This window comes from Ceratina calcarata, unplaced genomic scaffold (genome assembly GCF_001652005.2).
Source record: "Ceratina calcarata isolate Rehan_Ccalc_2016 unplaced genomic scaffold, ASM165200v1 scaffold350.2, whole genome shotgun sequence".
NCBI classification, from domain to species: domain Eukaryota; kingdom Metazoa; phylum Arthropoda; class Insecta; order Hymenoptera; family Apidae; genus Ceratina; species Ceratina calcarata.
The window spans coordinates 261949-282031 of record NW_017157935.1 but is presented as its reverse complement, the minus strand read 5'-3'; the positions used below and the strand labels follow the sequence as shown (position 1 = coordinate 282031).

At 40.6% G+C, this 20083-nt stretch overlaps 1 protein-coding gene across 8 annotated transcripts in view; it reads left to right on the top strand.

Annotated features, from left to right (window-relative positions):
- LOC108625260 (RNA-binding Fox protein 1) overlaps positions 1-20083 on the top strand; it is a 232621-nt gene that overhangs the window by 29725 nt on the left and 182813 nt on the right. For all 8 annotated transcript variants that reach the window (XM_018025112.2, XM_018025110.2, XM_018025108.2 and 5 more), the window contains one exon: positions 15630-15671. Coding sequence is in view for 7 of the 8 variants with exons in the window: in XM_018025110.2 (XP_017880599.1) it covers positions 15630-15671 (42 nt within the window). In the remaining variant the exon portion in view is untranslated. The remainder of the gene's footprint in view (positions 1-15629; positions 15672-20083) is intronic.

The window sequence follows — 20083 nt, the reverse complement described above, 5'->3', positions numbered from 1 at the left end:
TTGGAGTCGCTCAACTTAGAATTTTATACGACTTTTGTTTAATCTTGTAATTTATATCAGTCACTGAGGTCAGAATTTTATACAATATATTTGCAGAACCAAATGTGATTTGTTCGGACTCGTTTTCCACGAAGTTTCTGCGCACCATCCCACTAGGGTAGTTGTAATTTGGTTCGTTACAAAATCTGCAACTCGCTAGCAAGTTCTACGAACATGTTTCGCTTTAGAACAGTTGTTCAACATCCTCGTCTCATTTACCAGCAGCGTGCATTCATAATTTAAGTTTATACTTGCCCCTCCAAACAGAAAATTCGAGAATTTTGTAAGAATCCAATTGTAGTATATTCAGTAGATTTTTGTATCGGTTTCAGAATAATCTTCTTTTATTCTCCAGCATTTCTTTCGGTACAATATTTCTTCGACAGAGATCACGATCGAGCTTTTCTCCTGAGGAAGTCATCTAAACCCTGAGGATATCCTTCATCCGAACTTCTCTTATCCGTCCAGCGATTCCTTTTCAGAAACAAGAACCAGACAGAATTTTTCATAGCTCCTGTCTGTTTCACGTCGCGGCTAAGAGTTTTCCTCCCTGACTCGCGATCGACTTTTCCATCTGGAGGTTTAAGGCTGGTAATGCGGTAAGAGGATTGAGTCGAGATCGCGGACGCGTACAAGGAACGTCGGCCAAATTAATATTCCAATAGTTTCGGGAATCTTCTCCGGACCTACTTATCGCGACATAATACAGTTTCCGTCCACTTACCTGTAACTTTCTACTTCCCAGTTAGTTACACCATGCCTCACCGCCTTTTCTGTCTAAATTTTAGGACGGTCGATCTTCGTCTTGAATTTCAGTTCGAAACTTGATTCCGTAAAGTTATAATTAGACGGAATTTTATCCTAAACTAAAACAATACGTTTTAAATATGAAACGCAGCTTTCGATATTTCATATAATTTCATTCATTACATCCATTATTTATAGTGTCTGCATATTCATTTACATTTTATAAATGCATAAAATTTCCAGTATTATTTTATATAATAACAGCAAAGTACTCTCTTTTTTATCGAATATCGAGTAGTTCCTTTCTTCTTCAGAAATAGCTGACACGTGTTTCCAATCGTGAAAATCAAATTCCTTCGGCTGGAAAGATTCCGTAACAGAGCGTTAAGGTCGTGCGTACAGGAAATTACTGATCAGATTGTTCTCGATGGCTCGGGCGCCCCGTAATCTTCGGATTAATTTGACTTCATCTCGTTATTATTCGATTATGGAAAAAGTTTTATGATTCCTCGAGGATTTTCATAAGTCGATTACCATTTTTTATAGAAGAATCAAGTTTTATCTCACGCAGGAATTCAGTACTACACGTTTGTAATATATTATACATTTTCTTCGATTAAAATAAAATTTAATAGAGAATTACAAATACACAATAAAATACGTCGTGTTTGTATTATAAAAATCGCGACGAGGACCCTCTCATTTTATAAGGCGTTTTTTAATCACTCTGTCCGATGGAAAACTTTTCACTCTCGTCTTTTTTAATTGCTTCGTGGGAGTTTTTCCTACAAACGAGATGGTAGACAACGGCATCGATCGTTCGCGAGACTTTTATTAGCCGGTTTATCGTTAACGGTGGTCTCCGGCTAACAATAAGAAAGAAGGCGCGGTTTAATGATTACGGTCGGCCGTTAACGGGCAGGGATGAACCGTGAACCCGAGAGAAATGTTCGATTTCCGCGGTAAATCTCCTCCGCCCGTTGGATTTATGTACCGGAAAGTGGAAAGTTGCGGTCCCTTGCGCAAAAAACTTCACCCGGGACAGCTAGCCGGATTAATGCGGGTCCATCGAATTTTTCTTATCTAGATTCAATTTGATAAAAAATGAGAAGCCCTTTTTTGGGGGGAAGACGCGGTAGGACTTGGATTATTAGCGAGAGAACATTCGAAAGAGGACCCGATACTCATCCAAGGATCTTCCTCTATTCGCGAGTGTATTCCTTGAAAGGACACCGCCTTTCACCGAGGCTGTTGAACTCGGCTCTCTGCAGATTTTTCTCTCTCGGTGGAATTCGGCCGCAGCGGAAAGAGAGAAAATACGATGGAGGAGGTTGAAGGAGATAGAAGCCGAAAGCGGAATTGTAGCGGGCAGAGATCGAGCAGACCCGATTCATACGGCCCTGGGCAGTCTATACGCATCGCGTGCACCGCGCATAATGCAGCTTGACGATGTCTGAGAGCACAGAGCATGCCTCTATTCCCTCTCGACAGAAATGGCTTTGTGCACTCCCTTAACCACCCCGCTCCGTCTGCTCTTTCTCCTTCTCGCTCCTCGACCCTTTGGGCACCGTCTGAGCTGAAACTTGTGTCAGCGCGAAACAGGCCCCGAATCGCCTGCTTAATTCGCTTCGAGGCTAATATTGAATAGAGCGGAACCGACAAAGTGCGTTTCGGTGTTACGGCGACGAATCAGAGGAATCGGCTTGTGCCTTTTTCCGACCGTAACGCGGACTTTCGACGACCTTTGACGTTTGAAACGCGGCCTAGGATAAAGGATTACCGCGGGAATCGCAACTGGTTCTGAAAATGAAACTTTCCGGTGGAGGGAACGGGACTGAGTATTAGACCGTCGGATAAGTTTCGCGACATGATGAATTTATGGTCAGTGGCTGGTGGTATAACCGGAAAGAGAATAATCCTACATCGAAAAATAAAATGAAAGTGTAAAATAAAATCTTCTCTTATGTGCACGTGTTCATTTTACTGGATAATTAAAAATAAAAGTGTTTTAACTTGAGAAATTTTATTATTACACGAATTGTTCAAAATGTTGGCAATCCTACCGAATATGTAATTTTGCTCTATATACTTTTCTATGAATAATGAAAAGATTTTATACTACAGTTTCGTCTTATTTTTTTATACTATAGAATCATCACTTTTTAGAATGTACCACCAGTTACCGATATGTTTTGTACAAATCCGGGAAATGACTCAACTTGATTATTCAGTGCTCTCAGCCTATGACATTATTTCATCTCATTAGTTCATCTTTAATAATTCATCCTTGAATAATCTGATACAATAGCCCTCAATTTTATATTATTAACTATGTTTATGATAAATATCTAATGATTCTTAAAAATGGACCGACGCAAGAATTTATAATCTGCATAATTTTTTTAACTCTAATAAATCACGTTGCACGAGTTATTAGAAACGAGAACAGTACAATTGTCGTGCCTCGTCCGCTGTAATTATTCCAACGCGGAAATTAATGCAAAAAAAGGAGAGAAGATGGAAGTGGATAAAAAGTTTGGTTCACGTGCCTATGCGTGGATGTCTTTTTCCCGGCCTGGCAAAAACGGGACGTTGATGGGAAAAACTTTTGGCTTGTTGAGCTTGGTATTCCGGGAAACTCGTGATTATTTTTTCACGAAGAGCAACGTTATTTTTTTTTCGCTTAGCAAATCCGCACGCATCGATGCGTTGCCAGTTAATTCCGATAAACGAGGTTATTTTTTAGCGAAAAATAGAATATTTGATATCTTGACTCCTGCACAAATAATTGAATTCAATTTGGCCTTCATATTTTTTTTTTGCTACATAATTGTTTATTTATTCTTTTAAATATTTTTATAAAAAAATTGGAGTCAAATATACAATTTCACATGCAATCATTGAATGATTTAATGACGTCCGAAAAATGTTATTTATAAAACCGAGACAGCATAGAAATCAGTCAAATATTTTTAAAACCTTCGAGCGAAAGGAGGCTTGTCCCCGTTATTCAACTTCTCCGAGAGGAACAATTAACGAGAAGGTCGTTGCACATCGGTTTCGTCCTCTCTTTGAGTGTGCAGCTGATCGATATAATCGTATCAACGTCGTAAGTAGTCCATTATAGGCGCCGCAATTTGCGTCACGCCCCCAAGATTTTACGTTCCGCTACCGAACGATCCTGCTGACCTAATTAATCGCGTTGAAATGCCAGGACTCGTCGTCCTCGGTGAAATTTCACCGAGCCCGAACTGTCAAGCGCTAACTTGTCCCCGATTCCCTCTGTGCGTTCGCACAGCGAACACTCCCGCCGGGAAATATACGCGCATTCGTACACCGGAAATTCCGTTTCATACTCCGTACGGTTGAGTAATGTAATCCAATCATTTCGATACACTTAATCCATGCCTACGTTTCACATCCTCGTCGTTATTTATTTCTATGATTAATTATGCGATGATTAAAAATAATTCTAATTATATATAACAATATCCTTATTCGATCATAGTATTGTAGTACAATATAATTTCGCTGACGATATTTGACACAATTTTTGAAACGCGTGTATTCGTCTCTTTTGAGTTCTGCAATAATCGGGTGTACGAAATTCACGGTGAACGAGGGGCAATTGATGCATGTTCGGCCGATATATCAAACGTTCGTTCAGTACGAATTTCAACGACTGATACACTCGGGACGGGTGTGTATCGCGCTTATAATCGCATTTAACGGCGTCGCCACGCGCACGTTACGACCCTGATCGCTGCCAGTGAATATTTAACGACCTGAATCACAGATCCCTCCATTGCGAGGTATCTGTCCCGGATTTTCTGGAACGCGAATCATCTCGTTAACCCTTATGAAATTCTAATTTGCCCTCGAGGGCTCGAACCTTTGATGCAACAATAATTGCTACGCTATCTTACTTTTCCTTGAATTATGAACCTGCCCTGAATTTTTCAAAACAGACCTTCGCTCGATGTTATGCAAAATAGGTTTTATCCGTCGTTGATATTTTCTATTTTACAGATACACTGATTCCACGAGATCAGTATTAGAGCCAATAGCCGTAGCGTAATTCAACAACAAATTCAGGTTTATCCGATGAAATTCATTATAGCCAACGAAACTGTCCGAGCGGACATTATCCCGGAAATTTCATCGTATCCGTGGACGGTGAGCAATTTTTCACAAGCAATATCTGCCGGCAGCAGCGACGTGGCGTCCATATCGTTGCCTTCGTCGCGTTTACGATCTACCGTTATCAGTACAAGCGATCTTTCACGCTAATTCCCGCCGGCACTTTTATCGGTATCAGGTGTGCCGTAAAGCTCGTCGCCGACGTAGTCTCGCTGTAAATTAGAGTGCCCCGGCCTTGCTTACGCCGCGCCACGCGAATCTGCGAATTTTTATTACCCGTATCGCGCGCGCCTCCGGCGGTAATCGGATTTCTTAGCATTAGATTCCAACTCTTTTCCCTTGTTCTCGGTGCAAAAATATCTAGCAGTCTGTGGACACGAACGAGGTTGATTAAGTAGCTTAATACTAATTATGCCTGCCGCACGATCAAGTAGAATAATCAGGCTTTTGTTCCGGGGCTATCGTTGACGAATGGGAGCTGGAATAGTTGCGGTGGTTTTTGAGTTTTACGACCGGTTTAGAATGAGATAGTAGGTGTGTTAATCTTCTACTGGGTTTCGTGATTAGAATGGATAGAGGATTTGTAGCCGATGTTTCCTGAAGCAGCTGTTGTACCTCTTTGTAATCCTCTTACCGGAATATGTCGTAGCCTACGTTATGTTGAACATAGTAACTGCATTCTCGAGGTTAAATACTCAGTGAGAATTAGATTATTGGTGGTGTTTCGACACAAAACCAGGATCTTGACTTTGCATACTATGTCCTCTTATTATTATTATTATTGAATTTGTGAATTTGCATCAACTACAAGAGTTATTAGCAAACACAGTAATTATATACTATTAATTATTTCTTATCCATTGCTTAACACCAGTTAAATAATAAGTTAAATATGGTTCTTTTAAGAATTTTAATATCGCAGTACATGAGGTAGTTTCTCTAAAATTATTACTGATGTTGAACTGTCTACTTTTATTTTGGTATTTCATACAGATAGTAATGTGACTTGGGATATTGAGTTTGAATCACCTTTGAATTTTCGTTGTTTCCAATCGAGTCGCCTTTACCAAAAATTCTTCGAGCGAATTATCTGCGAAGATGCATTGTGCTTAGCTCGTCGTGTTTTCAGTTTTTCGCGCTCAGAGCGAATGGGACGGGTTGCTGCCTTTGTTCTTGCCGATCCGATCGGACGGTCGCGAACAATGCAGCGAGCCAAATCGAATCTCGAAGAAGCGAGAGGAAATGCTCCGTACTGCGTCGACCTCGATTCGCTTTACTACTCCGAGTTTTCAGCCATGGGAGTCGAACTGCCCCTACCTGCCAGCCCCTTAATCGCCGCGATGACAAATTCGTTCGGTCAACGAATCTCGACTTGCAAACGATCCATTAAGTGGACGAAAGTTCCCTTTACACTCTCGCTAACGAGCTGCTGCATCGCTAATTCTGATCAATTATTTATTATTTCCGATTGTAAATATTTGGAGAGTTAGGTGCATGAGTTTTCTTATTATTTGACAGACGATGTAAGTGCAGGAATTGAATTTATACAATACCGGGTGACTCATCTAAATGTAATCACTTAAGTACTTCCTTCATTTGCGATAATAGGAAAAACAACTCTCATTGAAAATTTCAAATAAAAATTTTGTTTATTTGTTGTAAAGATTGTCCTCTCTTTCTATCCATGATGGATTCTTTAGCGCTATAGAAAATCGGTCATTAATCACACTGGAGAGATAGGTGAATATTTCGCTCGATAAAAGCGTAGAAAGTCTGATGGGAACTCTTCGGTACAACTGCAGGGCTGTGCCGTGACCCTTAAAAGCTTTTCTAAACTACGTCGATCAGTTCTATCCATCAAACCTGATCTTGCCTCCTGGACGCAATTTCCTTTAAAAACACTTCGCTGAAAGACCGTAAGCAATCGTCGACGGTGATACCTACACCGTTGGAATTCGCTAGTTTCCCGCGCGGTGCCAACTTAAACATAATCACAGAAGTTGGAAAGATTTTCGGTCCGCTTTGATCTTCCTGTTTCGAAGACGATCCGTCGAAGGAAAAATCAACCGGTTGCCAACGATGTCTCCACGGGTCCATTAACCTTTCTCGAAGAGCCAAACGAGGGAGGAATAAACAGACCCGGAATAGGGGTGGAAAGAAAACGGAGGAGGGGTGATGGCGTCTGGATATCGATCCTACCTTCCGGGATGTTTCCCATCGTGGCCCTGCTTTCCGCATCCTGGCCGTGTGCGTGACTCCGTGTAAAGGCATGCGTGCGCCGGAAGCGTGTTTAGACGAATGACATGGAAACACGCGGAAGTAAAATGGATTATCTTGAAATTGTCGAAAACAGTTTAATAGTTCTTGTCCCCAGCTTGGAAGCACTCCTCTCAATCATCTTATTATTGTATAGAAGGAAAGTGTTTGTTTGTATGTTAGTAAAAATTTGTAAAACTACTGGGGCAGCAGCATTTTTATAATTATAAGGTATATTTATTTGTAAAGGAAACATTATTAGAAATAATTACTGGGTCGAAAAAGAGTCAAAATGAGTTTTTATTTTTTTTATCAATATTTTTTAATTTGATGAGTTATTGGTTTGGATTTTGCTCATAAACATTATCCATACTCAATTTCCTTTTCCACTATCCAAAATCAATTTCCGTATTTCACCCCAATCATCCACTAAAGAAAAGAAAACATGGAAAATGTATATTTTTAAAATCCTGAATATTTTTTAAATTCTAGAACTTGGCGACTTGATTTTTGGTCATGGAATATATTTTTAAGAAAATATTTCTCTGCTAGTAAAATATATTCTGTCACATTCATTTGAATATCACTTACAGAAAACCTTGTTAACTGGACCACTAAAATCCGCAGATCGCTTAAGAACATCAAAGGTCAGATTGTACTTAACCGCGGCAGGCCAAGATTCAGTTTGCTTGTCAAAGCTGAATTCTGAAAGCGAGGGATGGTCGCGTGGCACGCATAATTAAATTTCAGTATAACCCGATTCGAGTTTGAAGAAAAAGAATGTTAAATAAAATTCGCGTGTTGATGTAGTTGCCGGGGTGGGTGCGCGAGCTCGCGAATGTACGCTGATTGCACGACTCTTGGACAGGTTCCACGGGAACAATGTGCACGCGCACGCGAAACGCGAACAGCCGGGGATGCGGAATAAACAGAACCGTGCGGATACTGTTTATGCACTGCTAGGGTTTCTGATAGTACGCGAAAATACTATTGCTGCGATAGCCAACTTATTGTGATAAGGGTAATCATTTATCAAAAGTACATAAGTAAAGCTTTATTTTTATTAGCAAATACATAATGTTCTAAACATTATTATTTTCTTATGAAATTCAGCTTTTGGATTTTGCTCATAAACATTATCCATACTCAATTTCCTTTTCCACTATCCAAAATCAATTTCCGTATTTCACCCCAATCATCCACTAAAGAAAAGAAAACATGGAAAATGTATATTTTTAAAATCCTGAATATTTTTTAAATTCTAGAACTTGGCGACTTGATTTTTGGTCATGGAATATATTTTTAAGAAAATATTTCTCTGCTAGTAAAATATATTCTGTCACATTCATTTGAATATCACTTACAGAAAACCTTGTTAACTGGACCACTAAAATCCGCAGATCGCTTAAGAACATCAAAGGTCAGATTGTACTTAACCGCGGCAGGCCAAGATTCAGTTTGCTTGTCAAAGCTGAATTCTGAAAGCGAGGGATGGTCGCGTGGCACGCATAATTAAATTTCAGTATAACCCGATTCGAGTTTGAAGAAAAAGAATGTTAAATAAAATTCGCGTGTTGATGTAGTTGCCGGGGTGGGTGCGCGAGCTCGCGAATGTACGCTGATTGCACGACTCTTGGACAGGTTCCACGGGAACAATGTGCACGCGCACGCGAAACGCGAACAGCCGGGGATGCGGAATAAACAGAACCGTGCGGATACTGTTTATGCACTGCTAGGGTTTCTGATAGTACGCGAAAATACTATTGCTGCGATAGCCAACTTATTGTGATAAGGGTAATCATTTATCAAAAGTACATAAGTAAAGCTTTATTTTTATTAGCAAATACATAATGTTCTAAACATTATTATTTTCTTATGAAATTCAGCCAACGTACAGTGTCGTTCATTTGGTTAGCCTTAAATAGCTCATATTACTTTTTCGTAGGAAATTGCATGTAACAAAAATATACATAATTTAAGTATAAAAATAATGAAATGAAGAATTGTAAATATTTCTTCTCTGATCCATCGAAAAGCATCGATTTACTGTAACTAAACACTTGAGGTTATTCATGTGGAAGCCAGAAGCCTATTCTGTATGTATTAGTATATTAATTTTATATAAGATCCGTTATCACTGCGACTACTTGTACTATTTTAGGAACAATCTCTAATAATTGTCTACTATGCAAATAAAAGTTCGAAGCTCGAAGCTCGTCTTCTTGAAACAAGAGCCGAAAGTTTCTGCGAGAAGTCTCCAAGGATAACAGAGTTTGTACGGAACTTGCAGACAATTTCAGTGAAGAGTAGGTAGAAGGAACTAACGCGGTATTAAAATTTAAAGAAAATTCAGTCTTCCGTATTTTGGAAAAATTAGACGAATCTCATTGGCAGAATAACACCAAAAGCTTCGCATTAGAAAGAACAATCGATCGTGAAAAAAGAATATTTCCATTTTCGATTGCAGTAAAGACGATGAGGTCATTTAAGATGTCACGCCGTAAAACATGCGTCCGTGGAGTCTCGCCGCGTCCGAGACGGGCTCTTCTGGCCTCTAAAAAGAAATCGCGACGCTAACCCTCGGTTTTCATCGACTTGGCAAACAGCCAAAGGAATCTGCTTTAATATCGTGCGACGCGTGTGTACCAGATCTTTGTGCGCGCGTGTTACTACGGGGTTCGACAGAAGAAAAACGGAACAGGTTGCTAAGCTCTCGTTTTGACAGCGGCTTGAAATATTACGTAGTTCCTGTGTTACAATCTGTCCTCACTTATCTCCATCTTCTGCTCGATAACCGGCCTCCTTCCTCCTCCCCGGAGCTCTTTCGATAATGTTCCATGATCGTTTTTCTTTTACCTATCAATCCGCAATTCTGTAGAGTGGTGGGGATTTCCTACAGAAAATGTAGACTGTATAGAACAGTAAAACGATTTCAGAAAATAATGCTTACATAAATACATTTTATTTCATACGGAATCCAATAACTACACAATAGAATGTTTTATGAGTTTCTCCAGGAAACAAAGGCGTTAGTTATATTCATTCAGCTAGAATACTTCAAAATGAAGTTTTTAAAAGAACGATTTTTACACAAGGAGAATGAAATTTGTTCCGGTGATTGTGTACAGGTTCCGAAATAATCGACGCTCAGTGATCGAGGTAGGCGAGACATCCGATAAATTTTCAATGAATATTTCATTGCATTATTATGCCGTTGCAAATTAACGATTTAACGAGCGGTCAGTCTGCGTGCTGTTTGCACAGCGATTGCCACTGCATTTGAGTGGATTTAAAGCTTTGTGGAATATTAAAAATTTCGTTCTTATGTACGAGACTAAATTATAGAGAGGTGTTTTAAACACTATACAGATGAATAGGACTCTTAAACGGTGTAGGGTAGTTACTCTGCTCAGCAATATGTGGTTCACGTGTCAGCCACGTTTTGTGTGAACGCGGCCGTCGGAGAGGCTCGTCGAAAGGGCTTGAAATTAATTCCCCTGTTGTCTTGATGACGCATACCATTTGATCCTTGTTCATGGCACCGTCGCGAGGCGACACGTCGCAACGGCTTGTCGGTTCATTATCAGAGAGCAGCGCCCCGAATTAAACGAACTTCCGCTGCCAATTAGAAAATTTACCCGACACTAATCCCGCATCGCGAATTTCAAGCTCGCCAAAAATCGAAGACATAAGATGTGAAATCGAATCGTTTGAGAAATTCATGAAAAAATGAGAAACGTCGAAACGTTTTTGTTACCGGGAATGATTAGAGAGAACTTGCAGAGGCGAATGGAAGCACGCGGTTAAAATGTTTCGTGCGAAATTCTGCGGAACATGAGATCACGTTTTCAGAAAATTGTTCGGCCTTTAATCCCGGCGAGCCCGATCATCCGAACGCTTTTCAATTTTCTTCCCGCAGCCCCTTTACTCGAGGCGGCCTATCCCCTCAGTGAACCGAACCGATTAATCGGAAGGATCCAAATAAACCGGCTCCGACAGAGAAACAGAGGCTGGCTTCTCTCCAAGAACGCTTCACTATCATTCACCTTTGCTCTACCCCTCTGTGCCTTTGCGATTGAAAAGTTTCCGTGCGATCCTCGTAGAATTCTTAAGCTCCTCCTTCTGTAACATTTACTTAACAGAATAATTTATATTATTTATATAACTTGTATTATTTGTTCATTTTTATTCCACGTTACGAATTAAATTGCTGCATTGAACTCTCCAGTTTCATGAGTCATCTTGTATGCGTATGATCAAGCCTTCCCAAAAGGAAACTACTGCTCATTCATGTTCATTACTTAAGCGAATAAAAAGAAACACTTAGCATCAATCAATCATTGAGAAGGGGAATGATGAAACGTTTTATTACAAATGATCACTGTCCGCGAAGCGACGAAATGATAAATCGATATAAAACCAACGTCCCGATACGTTCATTCGTTGTCCAATTTTTTTACGGCTCATTTGAATTTATAGAGACAAGCTTCTCTGTAACTCGAGCCATTCATCAAACTAATTGCACCACCCGCGGGGATCGCGGGAGGATGATTTCTAAGAAGCGAATTAATTGCCACAGTCGCGACTTGATTCATACTCGGTTTTGCAAAAAATTTGCCAACAATTCATATCCGTTTTAATGTTACAGCACGTTTCGATTTTTCATCTTGTATCAAAAATTGCATAACAGCCGGGTTTCTTTTTTTCATCGCCTTTCTTGTAACGTTTCAAATACGAATTAAAAATTTGAATCGCCTGTACGATAGACGGCAGGCTATTAAAATTTTCATTAACGGAAAGAGTGGAACATTTGCGCAGTTCCTCGGCGTATCACGGTCGGAATCATGTCGAATAAATATGTGCAAAATACTGTTGTGTAAATAACTGTCGTTACAGCGCAGCGGCCGAGATCGTTGGAAATTAAACGCGGGATTAAATTGCAATCGAGAGCTCGAGCACGTTTGTTATTTGACGGACATAATGACGGTAATTTAATGGCCGGTACGTGAAAATTTCAAGAGTCAACGTTTTCAATTCCGGGATTTACCCGGAATGAACGCGTATCTCACGCTGCTATTGCTTTTAGATTTAGTTACACAGTGTCAACGTGCTGCAGAATACATTTGTGTACCCTCTGTATAAAAAATATAAAAATCAAGGGAATTCTGAAAAGCGTATGGAAAAATTCGTCCAAAAATATAGAAGAGTGACGACGGGTAAAGCAAATGGGTTTTGGGGAAGAATTTTTTACACAAACAGATTTGATATATACAAGTCGGATCTGTCGAGCTTAAAAATATGCTTAATAGTTTCACTCCTGAGACAAACATTTCCCAACGCAAATGTTATGCCGATCGAACTCCGCGGAACGACCCTAGGGCAAAGAATACGGTCGAACCCCCGTGTCTTAATTTTTGCCAGTCGATTACACGGGACTGTTGCTCTTGTGAGAGGACGCGGGGGCTAATTTCACGGGGCGGCGAGCCGTGCGACGCGGCGAAACGACGCGTGACCCAGTTAACTCGCCCGTTTCCCGGTGCATCGACCCGGGCGCGGGATGCGCGTTTATTAGGGACGGATGATAGGGCCTCGGTGCCGTCGGAACGAAAAGGGTAAACGTCCCTTAATTAAGTTGTCTGCCGCTTCGGACTCGATCTGTCCGAGCTTCCTTATCGATGTTCCTGACGCGCGGAGACGTCGACTCCTTCCCGATTCCCGCGGGAGACGTTCAATAAAAATTCCTCGAGAGCCTCGAGACTGGCAGGAAATGTCGTCACGCACGCGGGCTCTTCGCGGAATCGAACTGGAATTTCGTGGTATGCGAGACGGTTTTTTAAATTCCTCGCATAGTAAACCGATTGTTTTTGTGGAATGACGAGTTCTAAAAATATCTGACTATTGTTTAATCGAATCTGAATGTACCATCAGAAGTTTTTGCGAATTTCAATCTGAAATGACTTAAAAATATAGGGTAGTTTCTGGATGTTGTATTTCACATAAAAATCTACTGATGGAAGAGGAGCAGTGTATTTTTTTTGGAAACGAGTTCAATAATCTGCCACCTGTTAGGTTTAAAAACGCTGGGCATCGTTAGAGGCACGGTTGCCAGAAAAATTGCACAACTATAAACATCGTCCGATGATCTATACATTTATATGCTGCGCTGGTGAAAACTGGGCACCGTAAATAACCTCGTCGAAGGTAGTCGTGAGGATTTATAGTGTCGATTTTTCGTTGGCTAGGAAGAGGGTTTATTTCTGCGATAATAGCGAGGAGAGATTCCTTAGACCCTGATGGAAGCTCTTCATCTCGATCAAATCTTTCTATCCAATAAAATTTCTAGTAAATATATTTAACATCCGCCATTTGTGAAAATGCCTCTAAAAATCAAATATTTCACGATTATTATAAAGAGTTGCAATTATAGTACGTCAAGCATGAGTCAATTTTACAAATCGTAGAACCTAAGAAAAAATCAGACAGATATTTGTAATATCAATTTAGAAAACAAAATCTAGATAGTAGTTTGTATTAAATAATAATTACGTGCATTTCTTTTTCACTTTTGATCTTTTGTATGCCTTTAGGTATATTCCAAGCTTTCTGTGAAATATGAAATCTTGTTATAAATAATTACGTGTGGCTATTAAAGCTAGAAGTGAGAAATAAAAAAAGAATAATGTCCTCGGAACGAGACTCTGGTCCATTATATTCTCATCAATTCCTTCATTCGCTGTGAAATTATAAGTTCCATGGAGAATGATCCGCGCGTCGTTTCTTAAACGCGATCGATCACAGGGAACGCATACCACCGCGTCGACGAAGGGACGGTTCTTCGACGACGATGGCGCTCGTGGAATTTCCATCGAGGAGCTCTCGAGAGGTGTCGCGAATTGCTCCCATCGCGCGGAATTTTCATCACGGCTCGGGTCAGACGGTCCACATAATTTCCATTCCTTCGTTTGTCTAATTACTGCGCCAAGGTTCTGCGTTATCGACGTCGACCAGCGCCCGATGATTACTCTCGGCTAGAAAAACTTTCTTAAGAGCTGTGCGGTCACGAGAAAGTTTTCACGACGCGCCTTCGAAATTTTCTGAAACTTCTTCGAGTTCTGCTACCGATCGACGTTAGAAAACCAGTTGCGAATGCCTTGCGGCAAACCAATTACAATTTCCACTGATTCGAACTTCTTGATTGAAGTTTACGAACATAGCAGGGGATTACGAATTCCTTTCTTGATACTAATTAGGTGATCTCATCAGCCAGACAATTTTTGAACTGAAGAGAAACATTAGTCAAAATCTACTGAGAGGAGCATAGTTAACACGTTGTACAGCAAGGGTATTCTGTTTTTTTTTTTATGTATGGGAAAGCTTCATAGCGTGATATAAATGGTGTTGAATACGCCGGTTACACGATACAATTGAAAGGACATGTTTCTTCTATAAAAAAATACCGATGACTTCGAAACGAAAAAAAGTTGTTGTTACAGGATATTCCTCATTCGAAACTATTCACATCATTCCATGAAACTGTTATATAACATAAAAAAACAGAAGAGATATTTAGGCGACCACGTTTAGGCGAGACATCCTGTATACATACCTACATATAGAGAGGATCAGATGGATGCTCGAATCTGTTGCTGTCGCTTCTCACGACAGAGAACGCACATTAGCGAGAATCCGGCCGTTAATGTTCCCGGAAGGTGGAAAACGGCGAGTAAAACTGGATGTATCGCCCGGGGTTGAGGGTGGAAACGGTTCGCGAGCTGGGGTTTAAAACTAAACGCGGTTAAATCGAGTGTGTTATACGCCGGAACAGCGTCGCGTGCACCGCCGGCATTAACGTGACGGTGTAATGTATTCCAGGTTCCGGCCGGTCCTCGGCTTTTCCGTTGCTTCGTTGTTTCGCTCCCGTGTTAACCCTTTAATCGCGAGCCATCAAAAAACTGTTTGCATCTAACCGAGTAATTTTAAATTAAAGAAAAGCTCGAAGCAATTTTATTTCCCACTGTTTCCAAGCGCCAGGTTTATAATTTAAAAAATAACCGTACGCTTATTTTAATGTTTTTATTATGTGATTTACATTTAAGGTTCAAAAGGTTAAACGTTTAACATTCTAATATATCGAGAACATTGTAAAACTTTATTCATTGCGTATTTAACAATCTTCTTCTAATCGCAAATATTTACACTCCCCCTCACATGCGAGCAAAGCAACGCGACGGTCCCTTATTCCGCAGCTTCCCACTGAACCTCAACTTGATTAAATTCGAACCCGCGCCGGATCCCCGAAACCTTTCCTTGGGACTTTCCCACGAATTTCGGGGGAATTGCACACGCGTCGAGGTCTAAACCGTGACCGAATCGTTGCTCAAGCCGGTGATTAAACCCAGATGGTGAACTTTCTCTGTGAACTAATTCCTGATCCTCTTCTGTTTCAGATTTCTACCAGCCTCGCCCTGCCCGGTCTTCCTTCCTGTCGGGTGAGTAATAATTTGTGACACTTTTAACAATATTCGATATCTCTCAAGAAATTTATTGCTCAAAAGTATTTTCTAATGGTTTAAACTACGTATCAGATTGTAAAATATGATATGATAAAACTTTATAAAAATTAAGATAGCATTCATTCATGCATGCAAAACTGATAAAATTAATTTGCATCTTAATTGATAATGAAAATAATAGACGAAATCATACGTGGCTCGTTTCAGTAGTAAAAATCAATAATTTCTCGGGCGACTTTGATCAAGTCCTCTTCAATCACATAATTCTTTTTGACTTTTTGTTTCTACTTGATATTTATAAATTAGTAGCTACGTATTTTATGGGAAAAGTTTGTCAGAGGTCTTGGTTGGACAGCGGGTAATTAGACAGTCATTAAACATGAACCCAGTAGCGGTAGTTCACGTTGGAACTCGCGATATTATTTACTCGGCAAACTGCTTTCGGTAGCCGTGTCGCTTATGCACTTACACAAACCCGGGCAACTACACAGCTTCTTAAAGTTCTGTTTGTCTTTGCTCCCTGGGAAACTTCGCTTTCGACGCAGCTCTCATCTTTTATTATACCAATAATTGAATACCCTTCTACACAGTTTTTGTAAATTCACGAGACTAATATTCACTGATACAATGTGTAGTCTAACCCTTTATTTGGCAAGCATTGAAATTTCAAATGAATAAATTTGGGAGTTATCCAAGTTATGGAATTTCTTTCACATGCAAGCTGCTAGAAACACATGTTGCTTGAGGTCAATATTACCAGATAAAGGGTTAAAAGATCGATAAAATTAGATAGATATTGACATTTCGTGTTCCTGTTTGGCGAGAACGAAGTAGGAAAGACTTACGTAGAAGATAACGAGTTGGTGGAATGGATCATTGAAATAATAATAGACTCCTCATTTTATTTATTTACAAGAAAATTGAATGTGTAGAAATGACAGAGAATGCCGTTTGTGAGGTAATTCAGAATATCGAAAACTGAATATGTAATTCAATTTTTATCATCATATCATATCAATGTTCATCTAAAACACATCATTTGACATTTGAAATGGAAAATATTCCTCTTGCTCAGTATTGAAATAACACAAAATTGGACGTTCATCACATCAGAAAAAATTTACTACCGTCTGGCCGATTACAAAACGAAAGAAAATTAATTCATCCGAACGGAGAAAAACATCAGTCAAAGAGTTCTAGAAAAGAAATGCGAGTAAGCGTTCCTATCGAACGGCAAAGCGACGACGGGTAGAAGAAAAACGCGAGAACGATTGCATTCGGAATTCGCGGAGAGACGAGACCGTGACAGTTAGAGGATATCATTCCCAAAGCAATTTTTAACGATGCGCCACCCTCGGCTGTTTTTTTTTTTTTCGAAACGCCGCCCTTACCGTGATCGTTGGATGCGCGAGGAAACTGCAATTCTGTGCGGCAAAATAAATTGAAGGAGTCTGGTGTTCGGGGTAAACCATGACGATTCCACAAGATCCCAGAGTACTTACAATTGTATAGCTGGGATAAGATATTTGTATTGCGATCGAATATTTATATTATTTCTTATATACTGTTGTTAAGTCAGTCTTGAAATATTCTTTCTATATAGACTATTGTGTGAACGGATATAAAAATGTATTATATAGATATAAAGATGCCTTTGTGTGCTATAGAGATGTATTATAGACGACTTTTCCCTGAAGTTTTCAAAATCATATACACCTCGGGAACAAAATCCTGCAGGAATTCTTTTCACTCTCGTACGACAGCATGAAGAGTCGTCTTTTCCCTGTTATTTTTCTCGGGTTTTCCCTTGAAGCGGCACAAGTTTTCCCTGGGAAGATTTCTTTCCAGGCGATCGGTCGCCAGCTGGTGTGCTGGATTCGACGCGATCCCTGTGAAATAACATAGGAAATAATGGCCGCCGTAGGAACAACGTCCTCTTGTCGCAATAAGGAGGAACGTGACAGCCGTTATCGAGGGAGACGTTGTCTGGAAGGAAATCACGGGTGCTCCTCCACGAGCGATGGACAGGTCCTGGAAAAAAAGGACGGGTTGATAGGGCTCGAAGAAATGGTGGCTGAAGACGAATGAAGAATGCATCAGACTTGATCAAGTGGTTGAACCAAAGCAGTTTCGATGGCAAAATGTGAGAAAACAAACAGGAATGTAATGTAAATATATCACAATATGAAAGAAATAAAGGATGCAAACATTTAAAGGACAAGATCAATAGAACTATGAGAAATATAAATGTAGATAAGGAAGTAGATATTATTATTAAGACAAATTTTTATTTGATTCTCTGAGAAATAAAGAAGAAGCGAATGACGTATATTCATATTTTGCACTATTTTTGCCTGGTTATCGATAAAACTGTAACGAGCGACAACAATTTACTGATAAATGTTAGAAAAGTCATGTAGCTCTTTAGAGAATTCGACGCAAAGTACAATGGTTGTTCGAACTTATAAAACAACAGAAACCAATCAATTAAAACAAACATAAACAACGGAGTAACAGTTGAGCAACTTCTCCATCAGGCAAGGTGAATTTGTAAATACAGCGAAAAAACGCGAGTAACAGGAAAAGACAACAAGAGATCGAAAAGCCAACGGTATCCGGGAGAAGGGGGATTACGGCGTAGGAAGGGACCGACGGGCAATGAAAGAAACCGAAAAAGGATGGGTGGAGGTGTAGGTGAAAGCGGGTGGTCGGGTTGCGGGAAGAGGGTGCAAGCAAGCAAAAGCATGGAGAGAGAATCTACATCACCTTGCACATTCCACTTGACGGCACTTCTGCGTCGTCGCCTGTTACTTCTTTCTGCTTCCGGTGGCGCGCTCCATTCCACCCTCAACCTTTCCCCAACCCCAACCCTCTCCGTTCCGGCGTCGCGACGACGAATCCCGTCGGGGTTGCAGTTCGGGGGTGGAGGGTAGAAAGTTCCGCGTGGCTCGAATCGACGAACGTCGACCGGGTTTAAGCAGCCTGCCACGCATCGACGGCCACCAAAAGGTGACTCCGTCACGACGCGTGACGACGACGAGTCTTTTCGCGTTCGAACGCCTCCGAGCAACGACGCTGCTTTTGATGCGCTTTTTCCGCGAGCTTGATCAACCAACATTTGGATAGAGCTGGCTGAACATCCTGATTTAAGGATGTCTCCTGCTGATTGCATAGAAAGGTTTTGATCAGAGGAGTTCTCGTCGTTCGATGCGAGAATTTAATTTAGTCGTGCAACAAGTATAGCCTGTATGCATGCATTCCTTGTCGATAAGATGATATCTTCTAACGAGATTAACAAACTTATTTTAATTTTTATCAAGTCACGTCCTGACAAGAGCAGTTTGTAATTCAACCACGACGCAAGATTTTCTCTTTACTGCCCATAAAAATCGTTATCACGCCTCACTAGTAATAAAGTAACCTCGTATTACTGTAGAATAACGTAGCCAGCGTTCCTTGCAAAATTAGTCTATCTGGCAGGGTCGTAAACGCAAGGGTAAGCTACCACTCTCAACTCTTCCCCTTATCTTACGTATAAGAAATGAAGTTCCCTTTTATTCTCTCGCTAACTATAACAATTTCGCAAATTTATTCTCTGTAGAATCATATAAAAATATGTTAAAGCGTAACGTATGGAAAGACATTTCGCGAATTCTTAAAACCGCGGATTTCTGGAACGGAGATGAAATAATAAAGCGCTGCAGCTATGCGGTACTATCGTGCACGTCATCCGGAGCTGCATCCCGAGCTGAACGATCCTACGGGGTGCAGTAAAAGCGCGTAACAAACCCTCCTTCGCATCGATCCGTTCTCAATGCATGAAATTAAGACGCTCCCTGCGTTGATAACGCAGCCTAGGTGCCGGTTTATCGGGCGCGAGTGGGAAATCTGCAATGCGGACGCAACGCCATGGCATGGCGCATCGCGTCGTGTCCGCCGCGGAAAAATTACGACCCGCCCCGGGGAAACGGGGAAACTTCCTTTTCGGACCCGGAAACCAACTTCGTGTCCGAACGTCTATATCCCTGGCTCCGGTTGAAATGTAAATTTCGCGGCGAGTGGACTAGTTCCGCGCATCGCTGAGATTCTGGCCATTTCTGCATTTCATTTCGCTCAAGGGTAGTTCTGATGAAAATAAAGAATAATGTTAGTAGACAGATTTCATGTTACACTTCTGGTAATGCGAATTTTTAGTTGCAATTATAAAATCGACTAGACTTTTATAATCGTGAAATGAATTTGCTGTAAATCGAGTTATAAAAAGGAAAACTTAGTGTACATTCGTTTGGAAACTTTTTTTATCACTGTGCGCGTGTATTATGCTGATTGCGAATGCATTTGATTAAATCGCTGTATTAGCCATTTCTGTATTTTATTTCGTTCAGGAG